A 13,105-nucleotide genomic window follows, 5' to 3' on the forward strand; every position below is an offset into this window, starting at 1 on the left:
CACACACACACACACCGTCAGCAGCCGCTGCTTTCTGACATTCTCCAGAATAAAAGCCGAAGTGAAGAAAAACCACCTGCAGAAACTCAAACTCCATCAAACTGTGGAATCGGAGGAGCAGCGCCACCTGCTGACCGCTTACAGAACAGACAGAAAATATCTACAAGTTACTGAATATATTTTACATTTATTTATTTGGCCGAACAGAAATAAATAATGTCCGAAATATAATTTAGAATATAATTTATTTGACTAAACATGCAACAATTAATCCATCAAGAATTTATATCAGATTAAAAACACAAAAACGTTGTAAATTCATATAAAACATTTTAAAGGTTTTTAATATATTTCATTTATTTATTTTACCAAACATCCAACAATCAATCAATTTATGAAATAATATCAGAATAAAATCCAAAAAAACATTGCAAATTGCAAACATTGCAAACGTGTAACAATCAATCAATTATCATGGATATAATATCAGAATAAAACACACAAAATAATAATAATATATATATTTTAAAATATTCAATATATTTAATTAATTTATTAATTAATTTATCCAAACATGCAACAATCAAATAAATGTAAGAAATATCGCCACAATAAATACACAAATGAAATTGCAAATTTATATACAATATTTAATACTTACTGAACATATTTTATTAATTTATTTGAACAAACACACTATACACATTAAATAATTAATACAAATAAAATTGCAAATGCATATAAAATAATACAAATTAATTGAAAATGTGTTTATTTATTTGACCAAACATGAATAATAAAAACAACATTGTAACTAAACGGTGATGAAACTTCATCTTCAGCTGGAACCAATATTAGATCACAACTTTGTCGAAATCTGGCATCCCAACAAACAATACACAGCTGTTTTTTTTAATCCCTTTTTTTTTTTTTTTTTTTTTGTCGTGCAGCCCTACTGTATACCTACAAATATAATACTTATTATTACGATACAGTTTTGATCTTTCCATTTGTCTGTAATGCACATCAAAGTACAGTAAGTGCATGTCAATAAAGTCGCAGAACAATCTCAATAACATTCGAGTTTTAAATTAGACCAAGCTTTGAATGTTTCCGACCATTTAAAGGTTGAAATGTAACTTTAACTACGAGAAAACAACGCAAGTTTCCCTGCGAGGCGCAAACACGCAGCGGATATGTTTCCTGTTACAGGCGCTTTGTTCAGACGGCGGACGGACTGTACCATTCCTCTGTGGGGGAACCCGACTGTGCGAACAACACACGTTCTGACTCTATACACACACACAAACACTCAGTTTGATGATATATTTATATTTTAAGTTTAAAATATTAATATAAGTAACATCTGTGCTTTTAAACAGTGGTTTTAGCTTTTTGTAGACACGCGGTGGTTGTCGTCCCCCCCTTCGTCTCGCCTGTTGCCATGTTCCCGGTTCCCTTACGGGTGTGGTGACGAGATTGCTCGCGAAAACTGCTTCTCAGCTCGAGTGAGGGCTGCGTGGCCCTTTAAATGTGTTTAAAATTGACTTCCAATTAACTGTGACGCTTTGAAATTCCTCCGTGCTCTTCTCAACATGCCAGGGATCTGAAAGAAAGCGGAATTTGCCCAAACCAAACCCGATCAGGTGAGGGGCGAAAACAACCGTCCGCCGCGTTTCTCTTTTCTCGTCTATTTCCTGCTCGTCAGAAACTCGTAAACTGTTATTTATTTACACATATGAACTAGTTTTTGTGGTCCATTATGGATTGGATCTCGATTTAGTAGCTAATTAGTTCAATTAAAATCGGCTAGTTATGGTTAAAAGCGCGGAGGCGGGAGAAGGCCCGATAAACACAAGAGTTAAAGTCTGTATTCGCGGGTTAACGTTAATCATCTAAATGGGTTAGTTAACGTTAGCTAGTTAGTTAGCTTCATTTTTGGGTGATTAATCAAAGGTTGTCATTGTGTATTTGATCTACACATAATCCCAAGCTACTACAGTAAACACGAACTGTTGTTTTTGAATCAAAGTCTTCATTAATGTGAATGGAATAATATTTCTATGCATACAATCTTAACTGAATTTCATTATTAAAAGTATTTATTTGGTGTAGCTGAGATTGTTTGAGCAGAAGCTGATAGTTTTACTTTCACTTTAACTTGATACAATCTCAGAGTCACCTAAAGTTGTTTGTTTTTTAATTATTTTGATATAACTCTGATACAGTCTTCTGATCTCATAATATTATAATAATATTGTTGAAAACTGTGATTTTATGAACTTATTTTTCAGGGTTTAGCAGGTAATATATTTCTACAGATTTCAGTATTCATTTGATAATCTCAGTTGAGTTTGGTCTATTATTTACTAATCATAATCTGTTACTGATTCCATATTACATGAAAAAAAAACTGTAGTTTGTAACATAATCCATTACATTACACATTTCAGGTAATATAAGCATATTACTTTTTACTCATTTATCACATTGATTTAAATATCATAATCTAGTACCATATAGATATATAAATACAAAAAGTTAAATATATATATATATTAAATTTGTTGAAATTAAGGAGATAAAGTGGATTAAACATCAATGTTTACCAAACACCGGTTCGTAAAGGAAGGTTTGTGAGTTTAATAAAAAGCTAATAATGAACTAAATCATAAAACATTTTTAAATAACACAAATTACTTCCTAAAAGATCAAATATTTGTATTTGTTTACATACATGTCACGTGACCGTTAACCAACAACAGAGAACCGAGAACATGCAGATGTGACACTTATTAAATATTGATTTTAAAATTGCATTTGCATTTACACATTTAGCAGACGCTTTTATCCAAAGCGACTTAGTGTATTTAGGCTAACTTTTTTTTTTAAACTAACATTAAAATTGTAATCAATAAAATGAAAAACTTATATATATTAGTTGGTAAATGTATTCGATTAAAGAAGTTCAGATGACAAAAATGCCTGCATTAGATTAATTTTAAAGGTGTTTGAAAGATAAAGGCCTTCCAAAGACTTTGAAATAGATGGTTTAATAACCTACTGAGTGATAATTCAGATTAATATTAATGTGTTCATCAGTAGTTGATGCAGTAGTATATTTTATCCAGCTCTGAATAATATATTCATGTTAGATTTTGTGATTGTGTGTAATAATGTTGAGTTCCTCTTCCCAGCTGGGAAATAAGAGGCAATAATGCTTCCTGGTATTGCTTTTCAGTTATATATATCTATTAAAAAAAATAATAAGCTTAATAAAAGCACACTTAAAAATTGGCTGTTTATGTGAATGTTTTTAGAGCTGATGTTTGTATTTATTTCTTTATTTTACAAAAGTCCATTAGAGCTACACATTCAACAGACACTAATATAGATTGGTATAATACATTATAGTTTTTTTTTAAACCTAAAATATTAATTGACATCTTCCCTGAAATTTAAAGTTAATATTTCAATAATTTAACAAAACACCCACGTGTTAAGGGTTTATTTGGATGCGGGTAAACAAATAAAATATCTAATCTTTTTGTTGTTGTTTTTTGTTTTTTTTTAAGAATTTTTTTTTGTGACTTTGTTTTTACAATTATTTTACATTTTTGTACTTTTACTTAATTGTTAGTTTATATCAACTTTTCAAAATAAAGCTGCTTTGGGAACCCTTGGCCTAAAACAGAATAATTTGAAATGTACATTGCTAGATGTATTTCATTGCACTAACGTCCAAAAGGAGCTTATATTACTGATGCTAGACTTACACGAGTAACACTTTCCAGGAAGTGTTTTCAGCCTGTAATCGCTCAGAATTACATAAAGGCCAAAACTGAGACAAAAGGAGGTGTATTAAAGTTTATGACCAATAATTTGCATCATGGTAGGAGTAATTTTATAGCATGATAACATTATATTTCATGATTTAGTTATTTTTATAGAAAATTAATAGGAAAAAAAAAATAACAACCATGTGGTAATGCCTATTTTTTTAAAGGATCATGTGACACTGAAAAATCAGCTTTGATCACAGAAATAAATATATATGTGTATATGTGCATAATAAATAGACAGTACACACGCATACATATATTATGTAAACAAACTTATTTTGGATGCGATTTAATCGTTTGAAAGCGCTAATAAATATTCTGTAAATGTGCATTGGAATACTGTAAAAGATTATTCTGATTAACTTGCTTACTGTATCCACGGCACATTTTTATTTGACATTTCCATTGAAGATGCTTAATTTTGACTTGTTTCAAACCTGATGGACCCAAAGTAAAATGTTTGGTTTATAGATTATTGGTTCATAATCATAAATGGCTAACTAACTCCAGTTTGGGGTCGGTCAAAAGACCCTGTTCGTATATGAGACGCCGGACTAGTAACTAAAACCATCAGGATACTAGACCCTGGTTACTGTTAACTCTCAGACGCTGTTAGAGCTTGCCTTCTATTAGATTGTAGTTCTCTATTAACAGTAACACATTCGTGAGGTATCAAAGAAAGGTCAGTGGACTTATGGGTGGCATTTGGCAGCATTCGGTGGTGTTTTGAAGACCCTTTGAGCTCGGCGTCATTTCCCACTGCTCTCAGATCAGTCTGTGCATGCAATTAAGTTACTGGAATGCATTTGGTCAAAGGAAGCTGGCTGCATTTTGAGGGATTTCATGATCGCATGCATTCCTAGTGCAATGTTTGATTGACAGGTGTCACTGTCTGACTCGTGATTGCAGGTCCAGCACGTTCTCGTCTCAGGTGCCGGTCAAACAGGAACTATGAGTGAGTTGGAACAGTTGAGACAGGAAGCAGAACAGCTTCGCAACCAGATCCGGGTAAGTGTTTGGACCGCCCTGCAACAAAAGGAAACATTAATTTGAGAGGACGTCTGTGTGAACCGTACACTTCTTGTGCGGTTTATTTAGATTGGCGAGGTTTGACATGAATTGCATCTGTTGTTGTTGTTGTTTTTTAGGATGCTAGAAAAGCCTGCAGTGACTCCACACTTTCGCAGGTACGAAACATAAATCATTACTGATGACATCATCCTGCATCATTTTTGTTGGATTTTGTGCTGACACTTTTATATTGAATACGATTGCACTTTGTTGCATTTTTGTTTTTAACAATCATTTGTAAGGTGAAGGAGTCTTGTATAATCTATTAATCAGCAGAAAAGCGGCACAAAGACATGATTCCTGTCTTCCTCTGAGCCAGATTACAACCATTTGTTCAATTCTCAGCCCAGTTTAATTAACACTAAATGGAGAACATTTATCCGCTCTTTTGCAGACTTTAAGTTAAAACGACACATTTTGAATAAGTTACGAAACTTGTGACATTGGATTTTGTTACTCGGATAAGTGCATTAAAGCTGATAATTACATTTATACAGCTGTGGGAAAAAAATAAGAGACCACTTTAAAATTCTCAGTTGCTCTGGATTTGAAAAAAAATGTTTTTTTTTTTTTCTGTAAGGTACTGATGACATTATCTAAATATTTAAATAAAATGTTTTAATTTAGAGCATTTTTTTTTTTTTTTGCATGAAATGACAATTGGTCAAAATAACAAATAAAGATGCCATGTTTCAGACGTGTTTATATCAATTTGTAGACAAAATAATTCCAATTTATAACTTCAGAAGAGTTAAGAAATCAATATTTGGTAAAAACCCAGATTTCATTAATCACAAAAAATGAAAACATTTCCTATTTTGACCAATTATCATTTTTATGGAGAAAAACATGTAATAACTATTTAATTTAAAATTTGGAAAAGTCATCAGACCTTTATAGAATAAAATATTAAAATTTTAAAAATTTTTCTCCCATAACTGGCAAATCCAGAGAAACTGCGAATTTTCAAGTGGTCTCTTCATTTTTATTTATAGCTATATATATATATATATATATATATAAAATATAACATATTTGCCCCTGCATTTTGACAGAATTATGAGTAAATATTTAGTAATTGAGTGAAATGCTGTAGAAGATGATGCTCTCTAATAGAAGCTGATGATGTCGTGTGCTGTTTTGGGCTCTTATGGCAGATGACCGCGAGCCTGGACTCAGTGGGACGGATACAGATGAGAACGAGGCGCACGCTCAGAGGTCATCTGGCCAAAATCTACGCCATGCACTGGGGCAGTGACTCCAGGTGTGTGTTCGATCACCATTGCTGTTAGATACCAAACACTCTGGGCTGGTCTCCTTTCAGCTGTGTGATTAATATTACATTAACCACCGCTTGGGACCCTGCTGTTTCATTTCCGTGGAGCTGTAATAAGGCCCTTCTCAAATCCCATCTGTGTCCCGTATTAATTACATTTCGTTGATTGAAAAATGCATACGCTGCTGTGTGGATTTTATCATTTCCTTCCCTTCTTTGTTTTGTTTCAGGTTACTTGTCAGTGCCTCCCAAGATGGCAAACTGATCATATGGGATGGTTATACGACCAACAAGGTAATGACATACTAGAGCCATGTACAAAATCAACTTAAAATACAGACAAAGATAATTTTAATGGGTTGATTCGGATAAAAAGAGAATAGTTCATCTGAAATCTGCTGAGAATGTGCTCACCTTCAGGTCATCAGAGATCAGGATGAGAGTGTTTCTTCATCAGGTTTGTAGAAATGTAGCACTGCATCAGTGTCTCATCAATGGATGCTCTGCAGTGAATGGGTGCCGTCAGAATGAGAGTCCAAACATTTATCCACAGCACCACAGTCCATCAGTGAACATCTGGAGAAGACAGAAGATGAAACGCATCCAGCATTAAGATGTTTTTAGAGCTGTTTGGACTCTCATTCTGACGGCACCCATTCACTGCAGAGACACTGATGCAGTGCTACATTCCTCCAAACCTGATGACACTTGCTGGTTACCCCTTCTTTTTACAGTGTTGCCCAGTCTTGCTATCAGTCGTCAGATTACTGAAGGATGTTGTATGTTTTTAACTCTGTCCGGCAGATGCACGCTATTCCCCTGCGCTCGTCCTGGGTCATGACCTGTGCCTACGCCCCGTCGGGGAACTACGTGGCCTGCGGAGGCCTGGACAACATCTGCTCCACCTACAGCCTGAAGACACGCGAGGGCAACGTCCGGGTCAACCGAGAGCTGGCTGGACACACAGGTGGAGACACTCGCTTCATCTCCTCCATCATTTTAGCTCCTGTTTCCTCTAAAGCAGGGATCAGCCGAAACACTTTGACCTGAAATATTCAGAGATTTTTAAGTAATCTTTTAACAATATAACAACACACTTGATGGTTTATTCAGGTAAACAAATGAAATAAATGAAAAAATAATATTATTGACATTTTATAATAATAATAATAATATAATAATATATCCACTACCAGGCAAAATTGTGAAAAATTATTTATGAAAATTCAGCTTTGGATCACAGGAACAAATTACATTATAAAATATATTTAAATAGAAAATACTTATTTTAACTTTTAATAATATTTCACAATATTGCTATTTTTACTGTATTTTTTTATCAAATAAATGCAGCCTTGATGAGCAGAAGAGACCTCTTTAAAAAACATTTAGATTTTTAATCATTCCAAACTTTTTTCCTGGTAATTATAATAATATAATTACATTATATGTAAATATAATTATGTATTTAAATAACATTTTCATGATTTCAACTAAATATTATTACCTTAGCTAACCTTAGTTTGGGAAACCCTGCTCTAAAACTGTTCTTTCTGTGTTGCATTTCATACAATACATCATTAATCAATGACATAATTAATTTTTTCTGAATGATTCTGCAGGCTATCTGTCTTGCTGTCGTTTTCTCGATGACAATCAGATCATCACCAGCTCTGGTGACACCACATGGTGAGTTGATGTCACATACAGTAATAATAATAATTAAACTAATTATTGTCTAGTATTAATGTCAATAAACAAATGGTGTATGCAGAGTTTACTTTATTTGGCACGTGCATATATTTCAAATTTAAGTTATTGTACATTGTATTCAAAGCATCTTGCATTAATTTTATTTTTGCAAATATTTTTACAATTATTTTTATTTTATTCTCTTAGATTTATTGTTTTTAGTGTATATTTTATCTTTTTTTTCTTGCATTTTTTTTCTTGGTTTGATTGTATATTTTATTATTTGTTTTCCATTTTATTTATTTATTGTTAATCATGCTAGAAGCATGCTAGCGTCATGCTTATCATGCTAGAATCCGGCTAATAACATAACCATGCTAGAATCTTGCTAACAACATGTTAGTTACTTGCTAATCATGCTAACAACATGATAAAAATGCTAACATAATGCTAGCAACTGGCTAATCATGCTAGAAACATTCTAGCAACTTTGTTAAACATGCTACAAACATGTTAGCATCATCCTAGTTGCATGCTAAAAACCATGCTAGCAACATGTTATTAACTTGTTAATCATGTTAACAAAATGCTAGTAACTTGCTAATCGTGATAGATTCATGATAACAATGCTAGTTAAACTGGCTAGTAATCATGTTCGAAACATGCCAGCAACTTTAAACATGCTAGAAAAATGCTAACATCATACTAATAAGATGATGATCATGCTAGCAGCATGTTAGTAGCTTTAAAGCATATATTTAATTAGCTTGTGTATTCCCGGGGAGTCGAACATTTGAGCTACAGGAATTATTTATTGTGATATTAAATGCATCACAGTTGATATTTCAGGTCGTCTCTGAATTAAAAGCGTTTGGTTTTGATTGAAACTAAATGGAATCTGTGTTCAGCTCCTGTGTCTCTCTTGTTGCAGTGCATTGTGGGACATTGAGACGGGCCAGCAGACCACCAGTTTCACAGGACACTCGGGTGATGTCATGAGTCTGTCGGTCAGTCCTGATCTAAAGACGTTTGTGTCAGGAGCCTGCGATGCTTCTGCTAAACTGTGGGACATCAGAGACGGGATGTGCAGGCAGTCCTTCACCGGCCACGTCTCCGATATAAACGCCGTCTGCGTAAGAAGTTTAAAATCATGCTTGCTCTCTGTTTAAATGGGCTGGTGTAGAAGCTCCTCTACATGTACTGAGTTCGGTTGTTTACTCTCGCAGTTCTTTCCGAATGGGAATGCCTTCACGACGGGTTCAGACGACGCCACCTGCAGGCTGTTTGACCTGCGCGCGGATCAGGAGCTCATGATGTATTCTCACGACAACATCATCTGTGGCATCACCTCCGTGGCCTTCTCCAAGAGCGGACGCCTCCTGCTGGCTGGATACGACGACTTCAACTGCAACGTCTGGGACACTTTAAAAGGAGAACGTGCAGGTAACAACAAAACACTTCTCACTGCCCTTCAGTGTGCTTTACATAGGTTTAAAAATGTGTTTTATAGACTGTACTGAAACATTACTGCGCATGCACGCTTTTGTGACTCTAACTTAACTTCGGTAGACTTCCAAACAGAATCAATAACAACAGCTAGAGGAGATTATTTTTGATAACAAGCAAAATATGTCATCAGCTTAACTTTAACTGCGTTTGTAGACGGTGCTATAGCAGACTGATAAACAAACACAGACCTGAAGTTAAGTTAGAGCCAGGAGCGTGCGCCTGATGAAACTAATGATGTCTATGGGGGGGTTAGTTTTCACATTTTCTTTATAATAAATTTTTTATTCTTTATTTTGGTAGCTTTATTAATTTTGTTATTTATTTATTGTGATTTTACTTTATATTGTTTCATTTTTTTAAGTATTGTATTTTTAATTTTATTATCTTATTACTTTTTAATTTATTTTATCTATTTATTTGCACATTTTATTTATATTTAATTGTTTAGTTTTCTTTAGAATTTTATTTTATTAATTTGTATTTGTTTAATTTAAAATGTTATTTGATTTTTTTTCATTTTTTTATCATTTTGAAAGTTATTTTACTGTTTTTCTAATTATTGTTTTATTAATCACGTTTGCTTGCATGTTTTATTCATTTATTTTTGATCATTTTTATTTGTATATTTTATTTGATTTTAGTTTTGTTTTTAATCATTAGTTTTTCTTATATAATTTTATTTTTATTGCAGTTTTTTTCTTTTTAGAGTTGTTTGTTTTATTAGTTTACTTTCATTTGCCTGCATATTTTTGTGTGTTTTTTGTATTTCTTTTTTTTTTTTAGGAAATTTTTGTAAATAATATACAATACATTTTTGTATCTCTCTCTCTCTCTCTCTGCAGGTGTCCTGGCCGGTCATGACAACAGGGTGAGCTGTTTAGGAGTACCTGATGATGGGATGGCTGTGGCCACGGGATCATGGGACAGTTTCCTTCGGATCTGGAACTGAGAAGGGTATTAAAATCTCCGGCTCCTGTTTCGTCCCATTTCTGCGTCCTTCCACAGCAGTCCCTCTGTATTCCAGTTATTACACATGATTTTCAGTATGTAGTTCAATCCCGTGAAGAAGCCAATCATCACCGCAAACCACAGGAATGATAGGAAGAGATTATTAAAGTGTCATTGTGTAATATGTAAATATACATGTATATGAATATAGATATGGTATATATGTACAGCATTATGTGTATGTATATACCATATAGTATATACATACATAGTGTTCATGTATATATTTTTCTAGTTGATCATTGGCCCATGACATTTTTATTAATCTTTCACTTTTTGTATTTTGTCGTTTGTTTGTTGTACATAGAAAACAACGCTAAACTAAAATGGAAAGTTGCGAACAGTCTGTATTACAAAAAACAAAATAGTGAATTTACGGAGGAGGTGCATTGGAAAACAAAAGCATGAAACACATTGTGTTTTAATGCAGATGACCTCCGGATGTTTTCTTTTTTTGTGTGTTGTTTTTTTACACGCCACTAAATCAGTCATCATTTATTGGTGCTTGAGAGTGTTTGGAAAGAAGGCAATGATTGAATGTTTAATTCGAAGCATCTTGATGCTTTTAGGAGTCTTGCTTTTGATTGATAATGAAATTCATAATCGATCTGCCCTTGAACTTGAGCCTTAAATACTAGTGATCAAAACAGAACTGATACTAGTATATAAATGGAACGTATTGAAAACCGTGTATATAGCCAATTACTATTTTTTTTGGTGTTCATTAAGCGTAATTTGAATGCTAAAACCAGTTTTTTTGGCGGCTTCATCTTGTAAATGTGTGCAAACAGGTGGAAATGAAGAACACTACCTGGTCAGGATGGTTCAACTGCTCACCAAGTCACTATATTTGGCTTCACAAATCGTAGATTAGAGCGATGAAGCTGTTTACTCACTTTCGCCATATTTATGTGCCATCGGTTCTGACAGTATGCCTGTGTTTGTTGCGGTTGCCAGATTGACGCGTGTGTCAGTAACCAGTTTAATAAGCCTGATTATGAAACCGTGATATTTGTTAACACCTCAATTAACTGTGAAAAGCATTTCAAATCTTTCTTTTACTTCGCCTTTTTATATTAAAGGGAATCAGAAAGCAGCTTCAGTTATTAAAACGCGTATCTTTTACAGTATGTTTTGTAGCATAAATAAAAACCCTTTCACTGCTCCATAAAGGAATTGATTTTAGTTTGTTTTATTGCTTGGTTTTATGATGATTGATTGTGAAAAGGGATGTCTTTGGTAATAATGTTTTATTTAGGAGTCGCTTTGAATTCAATTCAGACAGGAGTTTTGCTGGTTTTATGAGTATTTGTTCGATTGAAGTCAGATTTCTATTGTTGGTACTGTAGAGGTTGCAAGATCGGTGATTCTTTTTGTGGTTTTATGATGATCATATTGAAGATTTTAGTGGTTGGTTCTGGATCAGCTGAAATCTGCAGTTTTTGGCTGAAATGGTGATGTTTCAGAGCTTTAATGAATGCCATGGATGAATTTGCCAAATGTGTTTCCGAACCACTCAAACTCAGAAATTAAAAGACATTTTGGTATTACAGTGCATGTTAGAACCCCAATGTTTTTAAGTATTCAGAATATACTTTTGGCTTGATATGTAAGTTTTATAATCCATTTTTTTTTCTTTGTTTCTTTTGAGCCAATAAAACCAGGAGTGTTTTGCCTTGTGTATTTTCACAGTGCCATATTTTCAAATAATCATTTTTAATAATATTTTGTTTCTCAATTTTTTTTGTTGGTATTTGTAAAGTAACATGGTGTTAATGCTGCCATACACGGATATTGTAACCAATAAAATACTTTTAACCATACCTAAATGTGTTGTTTGCTCTTCATACATATATTAGTACTTTTATATACTTAAAAGTAAACTTTATCTAACGAGAGAGGCGAAAGCACGCACTTCCGTCCACAGCGTCAATTATCCGACGCTCTTCGTAGTGTTTTTCTATCGTCTAACTTGTAAATGATCTGCAGCTAAATAGTATTTTTTTTATTCTGTTTTAATATAAAAAACTGCCGAAAATCAATTAAATAACTTTCGCGAGAACTTACCTCAGAAATTCGCGCCACTTCCTGTCAGAATCCCGGCGCGCGAACTTGACAAAAAAAAAAAAAAAAGCGCGCGAACTGACAAGGTTTATGCGTAAATAATATTACTTTGATAAAACATTATTATGAGAGAAACCTAAGGACGACATGACTGCTCTTCAAAACTGCGAAAGTCTTAAAAAGGTGAGCAGTTTGTGGTGTCTCTTGTCAATAATCTGTAGAATTTCTTTCCTAGGATTAATACTCTATCTAAAACATCAGAAAAGTTTAACACGGCAATAAAACAATTTAACCCTCCTGTAATGTCTGTGGTAAAAGCAACTTTGACTTGAAAATATAATAATTACATTTTTAAATTAAGTATTATTTATGCCTTGGCATACATTTAAATTTTACTATTAATGTACTGCATATGAAGACCATTTTCTTTATCTACTATTTCATACAATAATGTGTTTACACACACTGTACACACATTTTCAAATACTTTACAAGCATCTATTTAAAAATTATTGTTGGGTTTCCATATTATATGTCGACTTTCCTTTAGAAATTATTGTACTGTATTTTCATTTCCCTAACCCTACTCCTCACTCAAAACTTAGCATTTTTACATTTCCCCCAAAAGACTAAATAAAAACAA

The 13,105-nt window shown here is 33.4% G+C and overlaps 1 protein-coding gene across 2 annotated transcripts; it reads left to right on the plus strand.

The window, feature by feature from the left end:
- Positions 1-1,440: 1,440 nt before the first annotated feature.
- LOC113055600 (guanine nucleotide-binding protein subunit beta-4-like) lies at positions 1,441-12,064 on the plus strand. 2 transcript variants are annotated; one of them, XM_026222023.1, is made up of 10 exons: positions 1,441-1,646; positions 4,725-4,850; positions 4,991-5,029; positions 6,071-6,177; positions 6,420-6,483; positions 6,994-7,156; positions 7,812-7,878; positions 8,813-9,014; positions 9,108-9,324; positions 10,233-12,064. In XM_026222023.1, the coding sequence occupies exons 2-10, from the start codon at positions 4,794-4,796 to the stop codon at positions 10,337-10,339; spliced, it is 1,023 nt and encodes a 340-aa protein (XP_026077808.1). In that variant the 5' UTR covers positions 1,441-1,646; positions 4,725-4,793; the 3' UTR covers positions 10,340-12,064. The 2 variants fall into 2 exon arrangements, with proteins under 2 accessions (XP_026077808.1, XP_026077807.1); XM_026222022.1 differs by having other exon boundaries at positions 4,752-4,850.
- Positions 12,065-13,105: the final 1,041 nt, after the last annotated feature.

The sequence above is a fragment of the Carassius auratus genome, chromosome 36 (assembly GCF_003368295.1).
Source record: "Carassius auratus strain Wakin chromosome 36, ASM336829v1, whole genome shotgun sequence".
Taxonomy (NCBI): Eukaryota; Metazoa; Chordata; class Actinopteri; order Cypriniformes; family Cyprinidae; genus Carassius; species Carassius auratus.

Coding starts and splice junctions, on each gene's coding strand:
- LOC113055600 (XM_026222023.1), top strand. CDS start 4,794: ATGAGTGAGTTGGAACAGTTGAGACAGGAAGCAGAACAGCTTCGCAAC. Junction 6,178..6,419: donor CACTGGGGCAGTGACTCCAG/GTGTGTGTTCGA, acceptor GTTTTGTTTCAG/GTTACTTGTCAGTGCCTCCC. Junction 7,879..8,812: donor AGCTCTGGTGACACCACATG/GTGAGTTGATGT, acceptor CTCTTGTTGCAG/TGCATTGTGGGACATTGAGA.